Genomic DNA, 23,729 nt, shown 5'->3' on the forward strand with positions numbered 1-23,729 from the left:
CTGCTTCTATAAAATAGTTGAGAAAGGAAGGTAAGATCTCTTTTGGTCTCCATGATAAAATATTTCTTTTTTCGATAACGTTGAAAACGTGTAGTTGAAGGTCTGCTTTCGATTGTCTCTTTATTTAAAAAGTTTCTTCCCTTCGCGTAACGGAACTTCTGGTTCTTAAGATTTGGTGAGTTTCTGTGCTGAGCCTAAATAAATAAATAAATAATATGTTTAAAAAAAAGAAAAAAAGGGCAGTTTCACAGTTGGGCTGTGCAGGCAGCAGCAGAGGCAGGAAGATGCAATCACGGATGTGGGTTCCAGCGAGCTGCCGCCGCACCGGAGAGCCGCGCCGGCGGCACGACTCCCCGCCATGAATCCCCAGGAGCAAATTGTGACCTGGCTTATTTCCTTAGGAGTTTTGAATTCCCCTAAGAAAATCCTAGACGATCCGGAGGAGTTCCTGAAAACTTCCCTGAGGGATGGGACGGTGCTTTGTAAGCTCCTTAATCGGCTTCTTCCGGGATCTGCAGAAAAGGTAACTCCTTAAAGATGTGCTTTGCTGGCCCGAAACGGAGCGCTCCTCGGTAAAACACTGCCCTGGTCCTTTTTGGGGGGGTGGGGGGGGTGGGGGGGATGTTTCTTGGTGCGATGACCGGGGAGCATCAGAGATGAATGTTGTACGTTTCAGTTATTGGTTGTATCTCATTGAGGGCAAAGTACCATCGGGGCTTTAGTTCTCAGATTTTGTCTCTACATCCAGAACCCCCCCCCCCCCCGAAAGGTTGCAGTTGCTCGAGTTACGTGTCTTTGTGCAGTGGCAGGAAATACCGGCCCTACCGGGGGTGAAAATACCTTGGTTTTGAATAGAAGGATATGCAGTTTGTCTGTATTTATGTAAATACTGTTAACTGCCGCTGTAAATATATTCACTCTTGCTGGAACATACTGCGTTAGTCGGGAAATCCAGCAGAGAAGCAGCTGAGGTTGGGAATAAATGACAAACCTTGCATCTGGGCCACCTTGGGCTGTCCCAAGGCCAGCAAACCCCTTGGTACTGAAGAGCCCTTTAATCCAAGCGAGTGCCTCCCGGTAGATTTTTGGGAGGCAGATACTCAAGACACCCCGAAAGTGTGATAAGTAACTGCAGGAGAAAAAAGGGAAGGAGTCCAATGCGAGATAGGAAATGGCAACGCAGAAGAGAAGCTGTTTAATTTAAAAAAAAAAAAACAAACCCACAAAAAAACCAACAAAACACCGACAGGTTCTCCACCCTGGAGAACAGGAGCAAAAAAAAAAAAAAACAACAACTTTTGCTGGCTCCGTATCTTTTCCTTGTGTGTGGTGGTCGGGGGCGGCCTCTTCCTAAAGGCCGTGGGTGTCCCGCCGTGGCCGAGGGGCACTGTCACACGTTGACACCCGCCGCGAGCTGCCGACCATCGCGGCGTGTGCATCACTTCCTCCACGGGCTCTTCCTGCCTCGACAGCTTGCCTGCCGCCCCCACCCGCCCCCCCTTCAGAAGCTTCCCTAATTCAGTATAAACCGCACATGTCAATATTCCCGCAGGCCTTCCGAAGAGAGGCTTCGCAGGAGGCAGAGCGATGATCTCAGTGGATTTTTTCTCTCTCTTTAGTATTGCCCGGAGCCTAAAAATGAAGCTGACTGCATCGGTAACATCCAAGAGTTCCTGAAGGGCTGCGCGCTCCTTAAAGTGGAGGTAAGTCAACTGGCATCCTTCCTTTTATTGTCGTAACGTGCTTTTTAGATCAGCTTTCCAAAGGGAAGCCGGCTACCGGAGGGACCAAATCGGTAGTCATTCCTGGTGTTTTGTGTTAATAACATAAATGAGAGGATGGGTCATTCAGTATTCTGTCTGGAGAATTTGGGCACGGGGTGTGTTGACTGCAAGCTTAATTAGATTCCTTCTCTTTTGAGACAAACCTGAAAACGTGTGCGGCAGGAAGAGGGGGTCTGTCTGAACCGAGTCCACCGCTGTGGAAGTATTCACCTTTTTTTTTTTTTTTCTTTTTTTTTTTTCTTTCGTTATTAGAGATAAAGGATTGCAGGTTTTAGCCTTGCTTTAATATGAAGGTGGAATATTCTTAACGCTGCAGTATTTTTCATCCCCTTGCAACTGCTGCGTGAGATTCTGCCAAATACTAAATATATTAAAATAATCCCAATGAAGACAAAAGGCACCTTTTCAGTGGCTATTCCTGGTCCTATCTCCACGCTGATTCTTATGCTTAAGCATAGCTCGTACTTGCAAGATCAGAGCCTAAATGAATCACTTAAGAGTTGAGCTAATTCTGCCATCCCATTTTTTACTAAGTGCATATGGATTTTAAATGTAAAGACTTTTGTATCCCAGGAAAAAAAGAAACCTGTAACTAAGAGCCCTCACTGTCTCGTTTGAAATACGATCGACATTGTGAAAAAAAACCCAAACACATTCTGAAGACGAATTCTGCCAGAAGCAGGGACAGCATCCTTGGGCGTTACACAGAACACTCGTGCACCGCAGTGAGGAAAGTCCAGCCCACGGTAGCTCTGTGCCTGCACTTCTCCTTCGAAGGGCTAAACAAGCACAGAGCCTTTCTTCTCTTTGGAGCCCTTCAGCATGAAAATCTGCTCCTTCCAGAACTGTTTCACTGGCCGGTTCTTTCCCAGGAACGCCTTTCTGGGAGCCTGCTGCAGCAGCCCAGCTTTAAGAGCAGATATATATAGACTCACTGAAGGCCTATCAGATCAGAAATTGGTTGTTCTGACTATGTGATCCCCTCTGTTTTTCATAGAATCATAGAATTGTCTAGGTTGGAAGGGACCTTTAAGATCATCTAGTCCAACCATCAACCTAACTCTGATAAAAACCATCACTAAACCATGTCTCTAAGCACTAGGTCAACCCGTCTTTTAAATCCCTCCAGGGATGGTGCCTCAACCACTTCCCTGAGCAGCCCATTCCCTTTCCATGTAAAAATTGTTCCTAATATCCAATCTGAACCTCCCCTGGTGCAACTTGAGGCCGTTTCCTCTTGTCCCATCGCCTGTGACTTGGGAGAAGAGACTGATCCTCCCCTGGCTACACCTTCCTTTCAGGGAGTCGTAGAGAGCAAGAAGGTCTCCCCTCAAGGTCTCCTTCTCTTTTCAGAGAGTTTATTTTTCTATTTGAAAGCTAATCATAATGGCTGGGGTGGAAAATATTAGGAGTCTTAAAGAGCTGAAAGATAGGACAAGGGAGCAGTCCTCAGCTGTTGTGCTTTAAGGTCTCATAGTGTTGGAAGTCAGTTCTGCAATACTGCAGTCAGACTCCACAATTCTCAGATGCCAGGAACTAGCAACCTTGTGTGTCCAGCTCCGGGTGTTGGTCCGATCCTACCTGTGCCTCTTCTTCCTTCGTTTTAATTTAAGAAAAGGTTTCTGACTTCTTTTTTTCTTCTGAAAATTATCCTCCCCCTCTACTCTGCCCTGGTGAGACCCCATCTGGAGCACTGGGTCCAGTTCTGGGCTCCCCAGTTCCAGAAGGACAGGGAACTGCTGGAGAGGGTACAGCAGAGGACTACAAGATGATGAGGGGCCTGGAGCATCTCTCTTACGAGAAAAGGCTGAGGGACTTGGGTCTGTTTAGTCTGGAGAAGAGAAGGCTGAGGGGGGATCTGATCAACGCCCTATAAATACTTAAAGGGTGGGTGTCAGGAGGATGGGGCCAGTCTTTTTTCAGTGGTGCCCAGGGACAGGACAAGAGGGAACGGGCACAAACTTGAACATAAGAAGTTCCATCTCAACATAAGGAGGAACTTCTTTCCTGTGAGGGTGGCAGAGCCCTGGAATAGGCTGCCCAGAGAGGTGGTGGAGTCCCCTTCTCTGGAGACATTCCAAACCCCGCATGGATGCGTTCCTGTGCAACCTGCTCTGGGTGGACCTGCTTTGGCAGGGGGTTGGACTAGATGATCTCCAGAGGTCCCTTCCAACCCCATAGCATTCTGTGATTCTGTGAAACCCGGGTCCCAACTTCCACTGCTTGCCAGTCTCTTCCTGTGGGAAGAGCCCGCAGAGAGGTTACTCCCGCAGAGCTGCACATACGCACTTCCCTCCTACCCTCCTTCTTTGTTGTCCTGGTAACTCAGTCTTAGGAAGTGGAAGAAAGACACAGCAAGGCAAACAGCACCTTCTCCCATTTTGCAGGAACGGTGAAGGATCTGGATGTAGTGGAAGGGAGAGAGGGATAAGGACACTCCGTGACCTTCTTGCTTTGAGGCAGCTCCGTTAATTGCAGCAGCTCTACAGGCTGCGTTGAGCTGGAAGAGTCCATCCCATTGCAGGGTGTAAATAACCAAACTCTTCCTTAGCTTCAGCCCGGGGCTGAAGCCTGTGAAGATTTGCTGCTTCAAGTGTCTTAGTCCTAAAAAAAGAAGGTGAGCAGGGGAACCAACACCTTCTTCTAGGCATTCTGTAATTAGGTGAAACAATGCCCAGGTGGCCAAGAAAGCCAAGAGCATCCTGGCTTGTATTAGAAATAGCATGACCAGCAGAAGTAGGGAGGTGATTGTGCCCCTGTACTCAGCACTGGTGAGGCCGGACCTGGAGTATCGTGTCCAGTTTTGGGCACCTCAATCCAAGAGAGATATGGAGGTGCTGGAGCGGGTGCAGAGGAGGGCAACGAAGCTGGGGAAGGGCCTGGAGAATAAATCGTACGAAGAATGATTGAGGGAGCAGGGACTGTTTAGTTTGAGGAAGAGGAGACTGAGGGGTGACCTCATCACTCTCTACAACTACTTGAAAGGCCGTTGTAGAGAGGTTGGTGCTGGTCTCTTCTCACAAGCAAATAGTGATAGAACACGAGGGAATGGATTCAAGCTGCAACAGGGTAGGTTTAGACTGGACATTAGGAAGCAATTCTTCACAGTAAGAGTGGTCAGACACTGGAACAGACTGCCCAGGGAGGTGGTTGAGTCACCATCCTTGGATGAGTTTAAGAGTCACTTAGATGTGGTGTTGGGGGATATGGTGTAGGGAAGAACTTTGTAGAGTAGGGTAGATGGTTGGACTCGATGATCCCAGGGGTCTTTTCCAACCTAGATGATTCCATGGTTCTATGAATGAGACCGTGTCTAAAATTTTCTGACTGCTTTTCAGTGCTAGAATTTGATCTAAGTCATCAATTTGACCCAGCTCTGCTGAGACAGAGGACTGGGCAGAGGGCGTGGGCACCTCTTTGGAGTTTAACCGTCCTTGAGGGATTCTTTGGTGGTTTGGACTGAGGAACAGCGCAGATAACCTGTCTGTGCTTCATTTATGCTGCGACTTCAAGCTCCGAGCTGCCTGTGTGACCCCAGGTCTGGCCCAGTGAGTGGGGACTGCTAAGGCAGAGATGGCTGGATGCAAGCGTCCAGGTGGAAAGCACAAGGCAAGGAAGCTCAGAGCTGGTGGTCAGGTGGAGTCTAGTTTTAGAAGATACGGGGACAAGATCACGAAGAAAGAGGAAAATCAGGTAGAAAGTTCCTGGCCAAGCCCGTTAGTTTCTGCTGTTGACACCACTGTGCATATAGTAACAGCAGCTCAATAGCTGAGCATCATTTACTGCTGAAGGAGCACAAGACTTTCATTCAGCAGCAGCATTTTATTGCTAATGTGACCACATTCTGGCACGGGGCTGAATTTTGTGAACTAAGAATGGTATCTGCGAGATAAATCAATGGCTGGATTAAACCTGGCTGTCCAGAACGATCACAGAGCATGCAGCGTGTGGCTGCCATCGTGGGCAGAACCGAAGCCACCTTCTGCAGCTGGAGGTGCTTGTGACCTTCACTGATCTGTTTGTTACTTGGACGGAGGTCTTGGGAAGGCAGATGAAAAACCATAACCCCTTTGGCTCCCCATCCACATGCTCCCAAAGCCTGCTCTGCTTTGCCTTCCCTCCTGGCTTCCTCGCTGGGTCACGTCAAAATGAAAGCCCCAGCCCAGCACTGACCAGTGCAAGCACTAGGGAATGGGCACATCTGACTTCAGAGTGACCCAGTGTCCCAGAGACCTCTGGCTTGCAGGTGTGGGGGTGTCTGACACCCCTGAGTCCCTGCATGGGGCCGGGACCCGCAGCCGGGTGTCACCTGGGTGTCAGTGCTGCACTTCATTCCCTTCCCACGCTGCAGCCTGGCGTGGCCGGGGATGTTCTCGCTCCGCGTGGCAGAGTGTTCCCCCAACAGATGGGCACAGGCGGCAGAGGCGCCGTGCTGGCCGCGGCGAGGACACGCTGTCTCCGAGAATTCACCGCCTCGACTCAACCGTGCCTCGTCTGCAGGCCCTTCGGTGATGATTCCCTTCAGTGATGCAGAAACGCTGCAATTACCATTTCAACAGCCTATCTTTTCCCCTTCACTTGTCCTATATTTTTTCCTGTTCTTTTTCCTTTCCTTCTTTCGCTTTCCCTTTCTTTTTCCTTCCAATTTTTCTTTCCTTTCCTTTTTTCCTTTCCCCTTTCCTTTTTTCACTTTCCCCCTTCCCTTTCATCTTATCCTCCTCTTTCCTGATTCACTTTTTCTCCTTCCCTTTCCCTTCCCCTGTCCTTTCTCCTTTCCCCCTTCCATTCTCCTCTCCTCTTCCCTTTCCTTTTTTCCTTTTCCTCTTCCTTTTTCCATTTTCCCCTTCCTTTTTCCTTTCCCCTTTCCTTTTTTCCTTTCCCCTTTCCTTTTTTCCTTTCCCCTTTTCTTTTTTCCTTTCCTTATCCTTTTCGCCCTACCCCTCTTTCCTGATTCCCTTCCCTTCCCTTCCCTTCCCTTCCCTTCCCTTCCCTTCCCTTCCCTTCCCTTCCCTTCCCTTCCCTTCCCTTCCCTTCCCTTCCCTTCCCTTCCCTTCCCTTCCCTTCCCTTTTCCCTTCCCCTGTCCTTTCTCCTTTCTCCCTTCCATTCTTCTCTTCCCTTTCCTTTTTTCCTTTTCCCCTTCCTTTTTTCCTTTTCCCTTTTCTTTTTTTCCTTTCCTCATCCTTTTCGCCCTACCCCTCTTTCCCGATTCATTTCCCTTCCCTTCCCTTCCCTTCCCTTCCCTTCCCTTCCCTTCCCTTCCCTTCCCTTCCCTTCCCTTCCCTTCCCTTCCCTTCCCTTCCCTTCCCTTCCCTTCCCTTCCCTTCCCTGTTCCTTTCTCCCATCCCTTTTCCGTTCCCCTGTCCTTTCTCCTTTCTCCCTTCCATTCTCCTCTTCCCTTTCCTTTTTTCCTTTTCCTCTTCCTTTTTTCCTTTTCCTCTTCCTTTTTCCCTTTTCCCCTTCCTTTTTTCCTTTCCCCTTTTCTTTTTTTCCGTTCCTCATCCTTTTCACCCTACCCCTCTTTCCTGATTCATCTTCCCTTCCCTTCCCTTCCCTTCCCTTCCCTTCCCTTCCCTTCCCTTCCCTTCCCTTCCCTTCCCTTCCCTTCCCTTCCCTTCCCTTCCCTTCCCTTCCCTTCCCTTCCCTTCCCTTCCCTTCCCTTCCCTTCCCTTCCCTTCCCTTCCCTTCCCTGTTCCTTTCTCCCATCCCTTTTCCCTTCCCCTGCCCTTTCTCCTCTTCCCTTTCCCACCTCCCTTCCCCCTTTTCCATCGCCCTTTCCCACCTCCCTTTCACCCCGCTCCGTTCCTCCCGCCCGCCGCCGGCGGAGGGAGCTCCTCCCGCTCCTCCCGTGTCCCGCAGCGAGCGGCGGGGCGGAGCGGGGGCGGCGGCGGCGGCTCCGCCTCTCACTTCCCCTTCCCCTTCCCCTTTCCCTTTCCCTTCCCCGCGCCGCGATCCGGCTCCGGGTCAGAGCCGCAGCGGCCGCCCCGCAGCACCGCCCGCCGCCGCCGCCGCCATGCCCCGGGGCTGCGCTCCCACCCGCCCCACGCCGTGAGTACCCACCGGCACCGGGTACCGGCCGCGTGTCCCCCCCCCCCGCCGCTCTGCCCGCCCCCGCTTTCCCCATCCTCCGGTAGCCCTGCGTGGCTGTCACCTCTGGTCCCCGCGGGTGTCCCCCCCCGGTCGGTCCTCCGGGGTGTCGCCAGGCAGCGGATGCTGCCTGGCGACACCCCGGAGGACCGACCGGGGGGGGGACACCCGCGGATGTTGGGGGCATCCTTCGGCTCCACCGGGCTCCCGCACCCCATTTTTTCACCGGAGAAGCCGGGGTCGGGAATCTCCCGAAACGCCGGTACCGTGGGTGTGGGACCCTCCGGCTCCAGCCTTCCCCCTCGGGTTTGGGTGAAAGAGCGGCGGTCACCCCGATTCCTGGGCTTCACACCCGGCTTTGAGGTTCGCCGGGGTTTTATAATCTTAACTATACATTTATGCGGATAAAACACCTCGGGGCTGGAAACACGGCCTGCCTTCCCCTAACTTTTCCCCACCTCCCATCCCCGTATTGGGAATTTGGGTGCTGGTGACTTGCTGGATGCACCCGGGTTGGGTTCTTTGTCCTTCCCGAAAAGCCGGGTGCTCGTTTGGTCCCTGCCCTGCGAGCACCGGCCTCTCCTCACCTTCTGGCTGTCTTTGGAGGAGGGCTCTGGGTGCAGCAGTGCAGGTTTTCTCTCTTCCCGGTGCGATGCCTGCCGGAGCAGCCGGAGAGCTTCCCCGAGAGGAGCCGCAGTCTCCAGCTCTGAAAGTAGGGAAAGCATTTTAATGGAGAGCCTCCGATGACAGCCGTGGATTTAAGCAGGGTTTTACTTGCGTCTTCCATGAGCTAAGAGTGAAAAAAGCCTTTCCCCTCTCGATTTTTCTTCTAGTCTTGCAGCTTGTCTTTTAGTTAGGAATGGAATTATGGATGGATTGCGCTGGAAAAAGTAATTTTTAGCTTGTAAATGAGGACTTTTCTGTATAATGAATTTATTCTGGAACAAGCTGCGGAGTATATTTACGTTACAGTAGCTGATCCAAGAGAGTTTTCCACGTAGCCGTTGCTCCACAGTAGCAATTCCAGACTGTTTCTCCAGGAAGAAAAGTCCTAAAAGGGACTGCTTGCTTTTGTGCTAGAATTTTTTTTTTTTTTGCATCTCCCTCCCGCCACTGGTTCCCCCGGACTTGGCCAGTCCGACGGCTCTGAGCTCGCAGCACGATTCTGTGCGTTGATGGGTCGGGGATGTATTTTGCTGCTTTGGTCCTTTAAAAAAAAAAAAAAAGAAAAAGAAAAAGAAAAAGATGCCGTTCATTCAAGGCAGGACTTGTTTTTCGGGACGGACTTACTGAGGTGGAAGAAAAAGGGTATGACTGAGAAAATGACACACCGGAGAGATGCACGCGGACATCCCAAGCCTCGCTGTTTACTTTCCTCTTCAGCTCGGCGGGAGGGTACTGTGACCTCCCGTCCTCCAGCGGCTGCCAGCGGGCTCAGCGCACCCCCCCGGGCTCTCTCGTACCCTCTTCCTTTCCACCCAGAGGCGACCGTCGCCGCTTACGGCTGGGGGGGGGCATGCTCAGATAGCACCCGCTGCCGTTGGAGGGCAGGGAAAAGGAGTTCACGCAGCAGTTGGCAGCGAGGGATGGGGGCCGCCTGGTCCGAAGGGTGGTACGTCACCCCAGAAACAGCCCGAGGTAGGTGGGGGGGTGTCCCCAAAAGGCGTAGGTGCCGTCAGAGCTGTGGAGCTACTGACTTTAATACTTGGAACAACGACAGGCTGCTCCCCCTCCCGGCGTGGATTAAATTTCTGTAGGGCAAAGCCTTTCTCCCAGTGTTGAGTGCCTGAGTCCCTTTTTAAACATCGTCTCAACAAAGAGCAGCCTTTGTACTGCCCGTGTTGGACTTCGTTGCCGCGCTAGTGTGTCGAGAGGGAGAGATGCCCCGAGCATCCAGGGCTGCGGAAGAGCCCGTCCCCCTTCCTATTTGCAATATTTGCCAAGCGTACCCGAGGAGCTCCGCGTGGAAAGCAAGAAAGGGCCATTTTAAAGGGCAGTACTACCCCTAAATAAAGGTCATTAATGCTGGTGTACTAATTTAGCAGGATGCGTTCCAGTCCCTTGGAAGTGGTTTAAGTAGATGGTGTCTGCCAGGAGAGCTGTAAAATCATCTTTCCTGTTCATTGGATTTGCGGATCTGCGGTCTCCATCTGCGAGACAACGCGTATTTGAGGACTAGCAGATGGTGCCTTGGTGGTACCAATAACGGGGGCTTTTCATCTCGCTTATCTTTCCTTCGTTAACGGTAGGATTTGTACCATCTGTACAGAGTTGAGGGCATTTCTCACGTGTTAGAGGGGATCGCAGTGTTTTGGAAACTCAAGTCGCCCCTCGCTGAGCTGGGGGTGATTTCAGAAGGGCTGGGTGTACAAGGTCCAGGCTACCAGTCACGGCAAAGAAGCCCTTGCTAACGATGTGTATCTGCTTTGCTGTGGAGGTTTAGGAGCACAAAATTCTTTAGAGGGGAATTTTTGCACATAAAATCACTGGGTTTGGCTTGCTGTAAAAAATGTAAATGCCATATTGCAATAGCAGAAAATTCAGCGTGTTTGTTTCTTCTGCTGTGGAAAATGTGTGTGTGTGTGTGTGTGTACGTATGTGTATGTACAGCCTCAGTCTCTTCAGCTTTCGATAACAAAAATAGCAGCAAAATCTTTCCTTCCCTCAAGGCAAGCAGTAACCTTCTCTGTGATTTTCAGAGGAGTCCCTTCCCTGCCGACAGCACCGATTCTTTCCTTCCTTCCTTCCTTCCTTCCCCATCCCCAGCGTTACGCTCCAAATGCTGCCGGGTCCCCCTGCCCTTCCCACGCCGCCTGCCACCACCGGCGCCCCAGGAATTCCCTCACCGTAAAGGAAATGGGATTTGTCAGCCCTGAACAAACACCCTTTCCCTGCAGGGGCAGGCGGGGGACTTAATCCTCTCCGTGGGGCTACTCAGGTGGGTGGAGAGGGAGGTTTCGGGCTCAACTGACCACGTTCCTCTTTTGCAGGTGTTTGATCCACACGATTTGTACAGCGGAGAACAGTTCTCCAAGGTCCTGAGTACATTAACGGCTGTAAATAAAGCTACTGAAGGTAAGAACCAAAAAAAAGAAAAAAAAAAAAGGGGGTTATTTCTGTCTCGTATGTACGCCGGGGTAGGTCGGTGGGGTGCTTTTGTTTTGTTTGGTTTTTTTTTTATAATTCCTAGTTTATGGTGATTTCAGGAGGCTTGGCAAATTGTGCTGCCAGCAGCGATGCCCGGTGCTGGTCGGTGGAATTGTCATTTCATGCTCCGGGCTTAGACGTGGCATTTGGGAGTCGCTGTACGCCCTTTGCGGAGCTTGGTCGTTCGCTTTTACACTCGGGGACCTCTGCTCAGTTTTGACAGTATTAAGGGACCGTGGAAGTAGGTCATCGTAAAGGAGCCTCGATGTAAATGAGCGTGCACCTCCCAAAATGCAAATACCAGATTTTAAGTAGTGCATTTTAAAGCTGAAGAGGAAAACCAGATCCATCTGCATATTATCTTTACTGAATGTCAAAACAAACGTCGTTCCCAGATGCTCAGTCATTTGTATTGATGTGTCTCTCTCTCCTCTCCCTGGGTGCCTGGAGCAGCCTCCCGGATTCAGGAATCAAGCTGATGGCTTGTCCTGCCTCCCTGGGCATGGGAGCCGAAGCGAAGCAAATCGGCTCCTCCTGTTTCCATCCCAAATATATAGCTGCTCCCTACAGGCTGCTTTAAACTGATATTCGGTCCCATAGGCCATGAAAGGAGAGGTCCAGCGGGGAGGACGATGACAGGGTGGTGCTCTTGGAGGGGGTGAGAAGACCCAGGGTCTCATTCTGAGGGCCTGAGGAGCAGGTCTGTGCGGAGCTGGAAGGGGTTTGCAGGGAGGAAAGTATTCATGGCCCCCTGTCACACAAGCGGAATTGCACAGAGAGCCCTGCAGGAGTCCGGCACCAGGAGGAGAGTTTGATTTCCCTGCTGCAGGTTACATTTTAGGCGATTAAAAGGAGAAAAATTCAAACCCCAGACATGCAATTTTCCTTTCATGGGGAGGTTTTTCTCTTGTCTTAATGCATTTTGCCTACATTTGCTTTGCAGTGGTTTTCTCAGTTGTTTCACTTCTCTTTCATCTGAGTTTTTGCTTTTGGGCTCTCTTCTGCTCTCTTCTGCCCCATCCCTGGAGGGGTTCAAGACCAGGTTGGACGGGGCTTTGAGCAACCTGGTCTGGTGGGAGGTGTCCCTGCCCAGGGCAGGGGATTGGGACTGGATGGTCTTTAAGGTCCCTTCCAACCCAAACCATTCTGGGATTCCATGATTCTACAGAAGCTGCTGAGGTGTTCAACGAAACAACCTCATTGCTGGGACTGGACCCTCTCCCTTTTTCCTCTTTCTGGTTCTGTCCTGGTGCAAGGTTTTATAAAATCTCATATATATATATTTATACTATATTTAAACATTATATTAACTATTGTATAAATTATTGTGTATATATTATATAAATAGCAGCATATACATAATAATAATAATATATAATGTATAGTGATGTATATAATGTGTTATAATAATAATGGTATATATATGTACACACACGTGTATGTGTGTATAATGCTGCTCTGAAGAAATACAGGTTCTTAGAGTGCCTTTCTGCCACCCGCTCTCTCCCTAGAAGCCAGGGATGGTGATTCAGGCTCAGCGCATCTCCTTACAGCCTCTTGCCTCCCCAGTAAGTGGCAGCCCCCAGTGACCCCGTGCAGGAAGCTGCTGCAGTTCAGTACGGTGGGGGATATAAAATGCAGGTTGCCTAGAGCATCCCTTGCAAGTGCTGCTGCCATTACAATTGACATCAGCTTCATTATTCCCAGAGCAAAATGAGCAGGAAGCTTTCCTGCCCCTGTGCTTGCCCCTTGCTGGACCAGAGGGGTGTAATGGAGCGTGTGCCGATGGTCCTCACGGTGCCATGGTCACAGCAGTCCCCTTATTTACAGACCCAACTCTATTCTTGCAGCCACCCATGGCCCCGCTTGGTCCGTCCAGTCGCTTGGGACATCCAGAGGCTCGGGACGGGGCTTTGCTGGGGAATAGTTTCTATCACACGTTACCGAAGGGGGTATAGGGAAGCTGGGATCCTCTTGGTTTCATGGCAAACATCTGTCTGAGCATATGCTTTCTCGGTTTAAATGTTAAAAAGCGCAATGCCTGCAATATAATTAGCTGCTCAGGCAGAGAGAGCCCTTGGGAAAAGTACAGGGTAAAATAAATACATGTCTGAAATGTTTGCTTTTTGGTGGCTTGGCCACGTTCCTGAGAAGCAAGAGCCTGTGTCCTCCAAGCCGCCACTGCAGATGGTCCGGTTTGTCCGTCTCGCCAGAGTCCAGGGGCTGAATGGAGCATCAGGACAAGCCTGGGACCGGCTACTGCAGTTCCTGCTGTGGCCAGGGCTCTGGGGTGCCAGCACGTCCCGACACCCGCAGCGCTGCTGCATCCCAACACCCTTGTCGGACCCGGAGGGAAGTAGGTGACAGCTAAGGAAACGCTGTGGGAATGTCTTCCTGAGCATCCATTTGAAGCCCAAATCCTTGTGTCTTCCTGGATCTTGTTATGCAAATAACTAGAGGCATCGTTTGTTAGCGGATAAACTCGGAGTTCAGCAGCTGTCCGTCAAATAACAGCGATACAGAGCTCGATGCTTTTATCTGGAAGAGAGGGCAGGGGAGGAAAACCAGCTGTGCTGGATCAGACAAGGCTCGTCTGCCAAAAATAGTGTAGGAATGTGAGCAGAAAACACAGTTATTTTAACCATAGTTTAAGCAACATATGGCAGCAGTGTTCCATGCTGGACCAGGCATAAAATAGGACGCTGTCATGATGCAATATAAATGATACACTTCCCTGCCAAACTGTCAAAGTCAGTTTTACATTTGTTTCTAGGTTGCTGCGGATATTTATAAAAGCTTTGGAAGGTTGGGAGGGGCAGGGAGAAGCATAAAATCTACAGTAACCGAGTCATTTCCGTGGGACTGTTGCCGATGGCTTGAATAAGCGGAGAAGTCTGGGCTCGTGGTTTACGCCCTCCCTTTTTTCAGAAGGAATCAGGGGAAGAACATCTCAGGCTGGCAGTCAGCCACCCCTCCTGGCCCGAGAGCAGCCGAAACCGCTCCTGCTCAAATATCAGGATGCTTCAGAGGAAAAAAAAAAAAAAAAAACCAACCCCAAACCTGCCCCACTCTGTGTTTACAATGATGTTGCAGAAGACACCAAGTTAAGCAGGAGTGTTGATTCCCAGGAGGATAGGGAAGCTCTACAGAGAGACCTAGATAGATTGGAGCATTGGGCCAAAATCAATGGCATGAGTTTCAACAAGGGCAAGTGCCAGGTTCTGCACTTGGGCCACAACAACCCTGTGCATTGCTAGAGGCTTGGGGAAGTGTGGCTGGAGCTGCCTGGAAGAAAGAGACCTGGGGGTTCTAATTGACAAGCGGCTGAATATGAGCCAGCAGTGTGCCCAGGTGGCCAAGAAAGCCAACGGCATCCTGGCTTGTATTAGAAAGAGCGTGACCAGCAGAAGTAGGGAGGTGATTGTGCCCCTGTACTCAGCACTGGTGAGGCCGGACCTGGAGTATTGTGTCCAGTTTTGGGCACCTCAATCCAAGAGAGATATGGAGGTGCTGGAGCAGGTGCAGAGGAGGGCAACGAAGCTGGGGAAGGGCCTGGAGAATAAATCCTATGAAGAGTGGTTGAAGGAGCTGGGACTGTTTAGTTTGAGGAAGAGGAGGCTGAGGAGAGACCTCATCACTCTCTACAACTACTTGAAAGGACGCTGTAGAGAGGTTGGTGCTGGTCTCTTCTCACAGGTAACTAATGACAGAACGAGAGGGAATGGCTTCAAGCTCCAACAGGGTAGGTTTAGACTGAACATTAGGAAAGAATTTTTCACAGAAAGAGTGGTCGGGCATTGGAACAGGCTGCCCAGGGAGGTGGTTGAGTCACCATCCCTGGATGTGTTTAAGAGATGTTTAGATGTGGTGTTGGGGGATATGGTGTAGGGGAGAACTTTGTAGAGTAGGGTAGATGGTTGGACTTGATGATCCCAAGGGTCTCTTCCAACCTGGATGATTCTATGATTGATTCTATGATTCTACAAAGTGCGTTTTCCACGCGGAGGGGGTTTTGCTGCTGCTGCTGCAGCCCGGGGAGCTGGGAATTCACCGTGCAGTCATTATGCAGTTGTGTGACGAGCTGGAAAAAGAGAGAGAAAACAGTCTCACTGGCAGCACACGAGATCTAACATGAACGTTGCCCATCGCTGGAGCGTGGACTGGCGCGTGGGTATGGTATGGTTGGGGGTTTGTAGGGCAGCGGCGCCTGGAAGGCGCAGTCACGGACCTGGTCCCCATTGTGCGAGGCGCTGGAGGAAGACAAAGCTTCTCTAAGAGCTCACAGATTGTGTTGCTCCGGGTCCAATCTAAGGACGAGGTGTTTTCCTATTAAAACGAAAAATCCTCTGGGGAGAATAAAAGCCCAGCTGAGTTCCTGTAACTCCCACCAAACTTCCCCTTCGGAATGACTTTCCCATGTTGACGTTCGGACTGGAGGAGAATGGGGGAACAACAGCCTTAGAGGGTTGTGTTTTCCGGTTCCTGTGCACGTTGGTGGCTTGGTCACCCTCTCTCCTCTCGCAGCGGTTTCAAAGAAGAACTCCAGATGTTATCCAGCAAGGATAGCTGGCACACCCGGCACGGTGATGCCCGCAGACCGCTCTTCTCTCTCCTCCTCTTGAGGTCCATGGGCATGCAAGGTCCCCCCCGCAGGTGGAAAACAGCAGCTCTGGAATACAGAAATGTTCTTAAAACTGAAAAGAAGCAAATATAAGGCAAATCTTAGAAGCACTTCACAGTTAACTGAAATCTTCTGTTGCTCCGTCTGAGCAGCATGGCACATAGAAAGCAGGTGATCAGAGTGTTGTCCCACAGTCTGGTATGAGGTGCAGTAGCAGGGAAGTACTGGGAGCTACTGGGTGGCTTGAATCCCGTGTTTTTACTGCTCTGCAGCATCCAAGCAGGATTCTGGGGCTGAGCGCTGCCAAGTCCTGCAGGAGCTGGGACGGCTCTTAGTGCCGAGGCCACTGACTCAATCTCAGCACAGGGCAGTTGTGACCAGGAAACTTTTTACCCTCTGGCAGGTTTTTCTATATCTAATATAAATAGAAATCACCCCATCTGCAAAGCGAGGAGCTTTGAGCATGTGAAGGAGGCAACTCCAAGAGCTGCTGGGACGGTCTGAGCCTTTCCGTGGGCTGTCCCTCTCCTGGGGGTGACACTCCTGTCCTTCCTCAGCACCTCCTGAATCCCTCTCTCACATGGCTGATGGCAGCGGTCCACGAACAGTAATCAAAGTTGTGCCCAGCCTCTTTTCAGCTGTATAATGAACCCAGAAGGACTTCTCTGGATAGAGAAGCCATTGTGTTGACCAGCTGTTCAGCATTCTTCCCCGCTCGGCGGGGAAGCCCACGCTGCAGCTGCGGAGGTGACCTCGGAGCACTCACTTGGGAGGTAGACTTTGAAACACCTTCAGCAGTTCTTACTCGGATCCCAGAGACGTTCCCAGTTGAGCAGCGCTGGGCTGGGTATTATTCTGTTTTTCTACAGCTTTAAGGGGGTTTTCAAAAAAAATGCCGCCATCGGACGTGTGGCTGCAGAGCTGGCATAACCTAGGGGTGCCTCGGGATGCAACTGAGCTTCTTCCACCATGGAAGGGTTGACCCAGCCCAACAAAACCATCTTCACCATTGACCAGGAGTACCCCACTGGAGATGCAGCACACTCGCTGTCTTAGAACCATAGAATGACAGAATTGTCTCAATTGGAAGGGACCTTTAAGATCATCTAGTCCAACCGTCTTGCTCTGATAGATGCTCCTTCAGCTGTTGTGTGCCCTGTTCTTGCTTTCCTTAGGGGCTTTACTCTTTGCTTTGCCGTGATGTGGAGGGAGGGTGGAGAGCTGGGGAAAGCTCAGATGTTGTTTTTCCTTCACCAGATCAGCCGTCGAAAGGGCCATGTTCCCATCTGTCGTCTCTTAGCTCTGCGGCTGGAGGTCCCCACACCGACTCCAACGGCACAGCTTCACAGTCAGCGAGGGTGCTAAGGAGGCAGTCCAAGCCTGTGGTATCCTTTATTTAAATCCTTTATTTAACGTCTCATCAAGGGTTTGATGGCTGCGGGGGTAGAGGAGTGTGAGTGGTACCTCTGGGTCGAGCACGCTGGAGGGGCTTGTTCTGCCCTGACCTCCATCATGGAGCTGCTCTGCCTGGAGAGAGCCTCGTGGCTTCTCCAAACCTCCTCTGTGAAATGAGAACAGCGATTCTGATCTGTTCTCCATTGCGCTGGGAAACTAAATTAATGCTTGGGAGGGACCTTGCGGTTCTCTGGCAGAAGTGCTTATACAGAGCAATACTGGAAAAACAGCTGTCACAACAAAGAAGAACAATAGCTTGTCCCCTTGGCTTCTGCATTTTTGGACTATTTACTGATGTTTTTCCATGTTTCTTTCCTTAGGAGATGACCGAGAATGGCAGTCATCAGCTGGTGGTAAAGGCCAGGTTCAATTTTAAGCAGACCAATGAGGATGAACTCTCCGTTAACAAAGGAGACATTATTTATGTCACCCGGGTTGAAGAAGGAGGCTGGTGGGAAGGGACCTTGAATGGAAAAACCGGCTGGTTCCCAAGCAACTACGTCAGAGAAATCAAATCCACCGGTAAGCACGTTGCTTTCAAGGGCTGATTGAATGACAGCGGTATAATGCAGTGTAGATCCTCGTGCCTTTGGGAAATTGCTGCTATTTATTAAGGACCATTTGTGTCCTTAAAGCAGCAGGGCTAATGGAAAGATGAGCGAGACCAGACGGGCGGGTAAAGCCTAGTCTTTCGCATGAGTTGTTTGAGAGCTGCTTCAGCCTCTTCCCCAGCGCATCGTGCCTTTCTATTGCTCCCCTAAGCCCCAGCAGCGCAGGAACGGGGACATCGCCGGAGGATGCCCGGGTCCCCTTTGTCCTGGGGAGCTGCCAGGTCCTTCCAGTGTCTGAGCGCAGAATTAGCTTTCTGTTAGAGACCTGGGTCAGGCTGTGCATTTGCGTTTGGTCCTGCCGTTTCTGGCAGGGGTGGGATGGATGCTCATGGTCACGGTGAGGGAACCAACAAAAACTATATGGCCACGGGGGACGGTCCCCTGGTTTTTTCCATAGCGACGGCTGATTTCACATAGTACATTTTCCCTCCCAGAGCATCTTCTGCTGCGATGTTGAGGAAGGAGGAGGGAGGGGACGATCCATCTGATGACATCTGTCTCTACTGAGCTATGTCTTGAGCGTCCTTAACATTTTTCCGCGATGTGATTTTAACCAGATGTGGGGTGGTGATGACATGAAGCATGCCCCTGGCCAGCCGCCCCGTAGCGTTACACACCTATTCAAGCAGCTCACCCCGTTGTGCTTCCGAGGCCACTGTGTGACACTAAACATGGTTTTTTACAAAATCCAACTTGAATTCCTTAACGTGCCTTGAGGGCTTACCCCAGAGGGAGACACCCGCTGTGTGTTTGCTGCTGGTTTTATGGCCCAGGATCAGCCCTGGCCTCAAACACTCTGCTCTGCAAAGCGGCTGCAAAATGCGCAACCCCTGTTAGACATCCTTGCTCCCACACTTGCAAGCAAAAAAGCAAAGAATAACATTTAATGAGTGAGTGCTCAGAATTAGGCCAGTTTTTATTTAATTCTAAATGGAAAAAAAAAAATCATTGTTCGGATATCTCATCTCCCACTGTTTCCCCCTGGGACGTGATGTCTGAGCTGGAGCAGGACGTTGGAGCAGAGATTGAAGGCTTGTCTGGCACAACCCAGGAATCGCTAATTAAGTCAGTGAGAGAAGAAGAGAAATGCTTTAAAAAAAAGGAGAGCGAACTTCACTCCTATGGGGAAAATCAGATGGGAGCCGCGTGAAATGACGGCACCTCATTGAAGAGAAGGACAAGCCTCCCATTGATCCTGATGTAGGAGCCCATCAGATATTTTCTATCTGCCGAGCTTTTCCCTCCAGCACCCATTTCATATGGGAGAAGGGTTCATTCCCCTGGTCTCCCCTTCCTTGGGACGTGTGGTTGTGGTTCAAATGGTGGATGCAGGGACCACCAGCTAACCCTCTACTGCCCCGGGACCGCTGCCTGGGGGCTGTGATCCGGGGAAGACCCTTGCTCCGAGCCAGTGGGATCTGCTTTCCTTACCTCCGAAGTCTGAGACTTGTCACTCTAAATGGAGTTACTTGTTTTTCAGCAGTGTCTGTACCTCCACTGTGTCCTAAGCGTGCCCTTTGGGTGGAAATAACTAACTGTGAGGAGCAAAGCTTTAAATGAGGCACAGAGCTCCCAGCTGGAAGTGACAGGAAACTCTACAAAGGCAATAATTAGACAATACATCAAGCTGCGGTTTCCAGGGGCTAAATTTATCAATCTCGAGCTTCTCCCCTGCTATCGGTGTGGAAGTAATTGCCTTCTGTGAGCGACTGCAGGGAGGAAGGAGAGAGCGGCTGCTCCCCGTGGCACGGAGGCGTTTCGGTACAAGGTGCGGAGCCCCGCGCTGCCGACCCGTCCCGCTGCGGAGGGTGATGGTGACGCTGCCATGCCGGGAGAGCTGGCAAAGCCCCGTGGCAGGGAAGGGACTTCTCTAGGGAAGGAAATAATGGTGCGGGGACTTGTGTGTGCGCATGGGGGAACCACGCTGGAGGCATCTGCAGGGGTTTAGCAAACGCAGGAGGAGATGAGAACCGACTCCCAGGTTTGTGTGAGCTTTTTCTTCAAATCTGCCTTCGTTCAGAGAAGGGATTTTTTGCATCGCAAAGGACTGCGGGGATTGGGGTTCAGCGTGGTGATCGGCCTTGGCTTTCAGCACCTTGTGAATCACCTGGAGCAAAACGCCCCATCCAGCATTTCGGGCAGACACCTGCTTTTAAAACCCAAATTTTGTGGGCCGGCTGAAGCCATGCTGTAGCTCCAAAGAGTTGCCAGACGCTGGGCTGCTGCCAGGGGTTTCAGAGCAAACCAGTAAGTCAGTTGGCAGCGGGGCTGCGGGGTTGCTGCTGGTGTGACTGACTCGGCTGCCTTCCCGATGTGCCTGCCTGCCCTCTGCTCCTGGTTCCTCCGAGGCCGGCAAACCAACCCCACCATCGAAGTTCTGTGTTCACGGGGGTGAACGTGACGCAGTAGTGACTTTCCCCGCTGGAATAATGAGAGCTGTGCACTGTAAGCAGCGTGACCTGGACAGGCTGGAGAGCTGGGCAGAGAAGAACCTCATGAGGTTCAATAAGGGCAAGTGCACCTGGGGAGGAAGAACCCCAGGCACCAATATAGGTTAGGGATGGATCTTCTGGAAAGCACTACTGAGGAGAAGGATCTGGGAGTCCTGGTGGATAGCAAACTTTCCACGAGCCAGCAATGTGCCCTTGTCGCCAAGAGGGCCAATGGGATCCTGGGCTGCCTAGGGAAGAGTGTGGCCAGTAGGTCGAGGGAGGTCATTCTCCCCCTCTGCTCTGCACTGGTGAGGCCACAACTGGAATACTGCGTCCAGTTCTGGGCTCCCCAGTTCAAGAGAGACAGGGAACTACTGGAGAGAGCCCAGCGTAGGGCAACTAAGATGACTGAGGGATTGGAGCATCTCCCTGATGAGGAAAGGCTGAGAGAGCTGGGGCTCTTTAGCCTGGAGAAGAGAAGGCTGAGGGGAGACCTTATCTATGTTTACAAGTACCTAAAGGGTGGGTTGAAGGATGATGGAGCTGGACTCTTTTCAGTGGTTTCCAGTGATAGGACGAGGGGCAACAGGCACAAGCTGGAACATGGGAAGTTCCATCCAAATATGAGGAGAAACTTGCTTTCCGGTGAGGGTGGCAGAGCCCTGGAACAGGCTGCCCAGGGAGGTCGTGGAGTCCCCTTCTCTGGAGATCTTCAAGACCCGCATGGATGCAGTCCTGAGTGATGTGCTCTGGGCAACCGTGCTTCAGCAGGGGAGTTGGACTTGATGATCTCCAGAGGTGTCTTCCAACTCTGACAATTCCGTGATTCTGTAATTTATTGATTTTGTGTTGTTGTTTTTTTTTTTTACAGATAAACCACTCTCTCCCAAAGCATTAAAAGGACTTGAAAGCACTCAGCTGACAAAGAATTATTACCCTGTGGTAAGTTTTAAAGTGCTGATCGTACATTTTAATAAGTAGCATATTATTAATCTTCTGAACTTAGAAATCACTGAAGCAATTTGTAACAATTGGGGATGTGACTCTGTATTTAAATGCAGCTGTTGCCATTTCCTGGATTCAGGGCTGTCGAGACAATAAACCACAAATGGAACTTGCTGCAAGATGCCAGGAGGAGGGACTCGGAGTGGGTGACCGAGATAGCATAGCAGAGGTGGCAGCGTTGGGATCAGTGTTGGGGAATAAGGCACGATGTCTCTGGTCTGGTCCTTGCCATTGACTGCAGACTGTCTCCCCTTGATAAAGATGGGGAAATAATGTCACGGCGTGAAGCAAGCCAAATTAGGGCTCTCATTCGTGATCCTTTTCTTGCGTTTGGCTGGAGATGTGGCACCCCTGTGCCTCTGCCCTCGGCGAAGGGGCAGGGACTGCAGCTCCCAGCCTGGCTCGTTGGCTTGGCTTTGGGGCAGGTCAGCCAGCCAGGCTACGGGCTGCAGGTGGAGAAACATCACCTCCTTTACCATCTTGCTGCTGGAGAGGTGATGTCTGGCAAAGCGGGGCAGGCACCTTCCTGCCCTGTCCAGGCTAGAGCGAGCCCTGCCACGTGAGAGAGTTAAAATGCCTGCATGTGAATGTCCCTGGCTCTTGGTGCCGGAGGTGGAACGTACTCATCAGCATGTTTAAATATATTTCAAGCAAAGCAAAGCAGAAACAATATGTCCAGAGAGCTGGGAACCACCTCCCCTGTCTCCAAAGCGCTTCTACATTGAGAAACTTGAGCAGTGGGTTTGCCTACCCGGCTGCCGGAGACAAATTGGCTGCTGAGATGGATTAGCCAGGACCAAAGCCGACTCGGCACGTCCTGGAAGTGGCAAGTGAACTGTGCCCTGGCTTGAGCTGCTGCAGGAGCCCTCCTTGGTCTGGCCACTGTTTCGTTTAAATTGTTGCCTGCCTTGGTGCAAGTGGTGCTCCCAGGGTGCATGCACAGGTCGGTTGTTTGTATCCCTCGGCAGCCAGTGATGCATGCAGGGTTAGGCATGAGCCTCCCAGGGGTCAGGTACTAAACTCGGGTCCGAACTGACATGGTCTTCATGCTTTGCCAGAGAAGAAGGAGCAGCCCTTAACACCGGCTTTCCAGGCCTCCCCCAGTCTGCAAAGTAAAATCCTGAAATCGGACCCTCAGGGCTTTCCTGAGCGTTCTGGGTTCTGCGTTAACAAACGTCGTTTATGGACTTAAAATGCACTTCCATGCTTTTCCACACTTGGAAGCTGATGTCATGTTCCTTTGACTAGTCGCTAGTGCTAAGATCTACTCAGTGCTCTGTCTCTCACCCTAGGTGTTGCAAAATATTCTGGAAACAGAACGAGATTATGCGAAGGAACTACAGTCACTTCTGGGAACTTACTTAAGACCCCTCCAGTCTTATGATAAGTAAGATATAAGGGCATCTGAGGTGGAGAGAACCCTGTAAAATCAACCATAGTTCATTACTTTCCTGCTGTTGAATGTTTAGGGACTGTTGCTGCTCTTCTTGTAAAGCCTCACAGCTTCTCTGTGAACCAGAAAAAAAAAAACCAACCCACGTTGTACAGGTTTCTGCTCTTTCCTCTTCCTCAGTGGTGGCGCAGGCCTTGGGCTGTGTTAGAGATGGGCATTTCCATCTGCTGGCTGGTCCAGCCCATCCGTGTGCTCGTGTCCGGCCCTCCTGGCATGCATGTTTCCCGGTGGTGTGCCCTGCATGGCTTCTTCCCTTGTCATTTGCCTTGTTGTGACTTCTCGGCCCCAAGTGGCGTCTCCTCGTCTCCTCTTCATTTCGTACGCGGCAGCACGTGTCCTCTGCGCTCACATCGCCTCTCGCTAAATCCAAACTGCTGCTGAGCGAGAGGTGACTCCCCTGTCCCCCGTCTCTGCGCAGCCTCTGGGTTAAAGTCCCTCTCTGCTTGGGAAGAGCAACGCTGGGGTGACCGGGGGACTTTGCCAGGGCTTAATCTGTGGAAATAAGCTGATGTGTTTTCCATCCGTGCTGGGGAGTGATACAGAGGCAGCACATGCCGTCCTGTCCTTACCCGGGCAGCATCCTGGTGCCTCTCAGCAGATGCCTAGCCACAGTTTCACCAAGTGCAATTAGCTTCATCTCCTGCTTATTGCTTCAGCTTTACAGTCATCTCGTCCGAACGGTGCCAGCTCCGGCACCCCATCCATGCAGCCGCGTTTGGGGCCAGAGTCATAGAACCATAGAATCAGAATGGCTTAGGTTGGAAGGGACCATAAAGATCACCTAGTTCCAACCCCCTGCCCTGGGTCCCTCTGGCTGAGCAGGAGGACCGGACAGCCTTGATGCTTAGACGTTGTCCAGACAGATGTGGGAGGGTGATGTCTTAAGGCCTTTGTATTTAAATCTCTCCTTCCTTCCCCACATCTTCACGTAGGAGGTATGTAGCTGTGAAAATTTCTGGTGCTCTCAGCCTTGTAGGCGGCAAATGGCTTAGATGAGGGTGGTACGAGAGCGACTCTGAGGATGACAGGAGCAGACACGTTAGCTTTGGCTTGGAAAAACCCAACCTCGCTCAAGGAACAAAGCAACCTCTACCCAAGGGTGCTGCTCCGTAGGACCCTCCCCCTGTAGAGAAACC

The 23,729-nt window shown here is 51.2% G+C and overlaps 1 protein-coding gene across 2 annotated transcripts in view; it reads left to right on the forward strand.

Annotated features, from left to right (window-relative positions):
- The first annotated feature begins 278 nt into the window (after positions 1–278).
- ARHGEF6 (Rac/Cdc42 guanine nucleotide exchange factor 6) overlaps positions 279–23,729 on the forward strand; it is a 43,877-nt gene continuing 20,426 nt past the window's right edge. The window contains exons 1-7 of one of the 2 annotated variants that reach the window (XM_074147421.1): positions 279–523; positions 1,620–1,703; positions 10,860–10,944; positions 16,895–17,022; positions 17,413–17,614; positions 21,007–21,077; positions 22,433–22,527. In XM_074147421.1, coding sequence (XP_074003522.1) covers positions 359–523; positions 1,620–1,703; positions 10,860–10,944; positions 16,895–17,022; positions 17,413–17,614; positions 21,007–21,077; positions 22,433–22,527 — 830 coding nt within the window. In that variant the 5' untranslated portion in view covers positions 279–358. The remainder of the gene's footprint in view (positions 524–1,619; positions 1,704–10,859; positions 10,945–16,894; positions 17,023–17,412; positions 17,615–21,006; positions 21,078–22,432; positions 22,528–23,729) is intronic. The other variant, XM_074147420.1, reaches the window with a different exon arrangement.

Source organism: Numenius arquata, chromosome 5 (assembly GCF_964106895.1).
Source record: "Numenius arquata chromosome 5, bNumArq3.hap1.1, whole genome shotgun sequence".
In the NCBI taxonomy this organism is placed as follows: Eukaryota; Metazoa; Chordata; class Aves; order Charadriiformes; family Scolopacidae; genus Numenius; species Numenius arquata.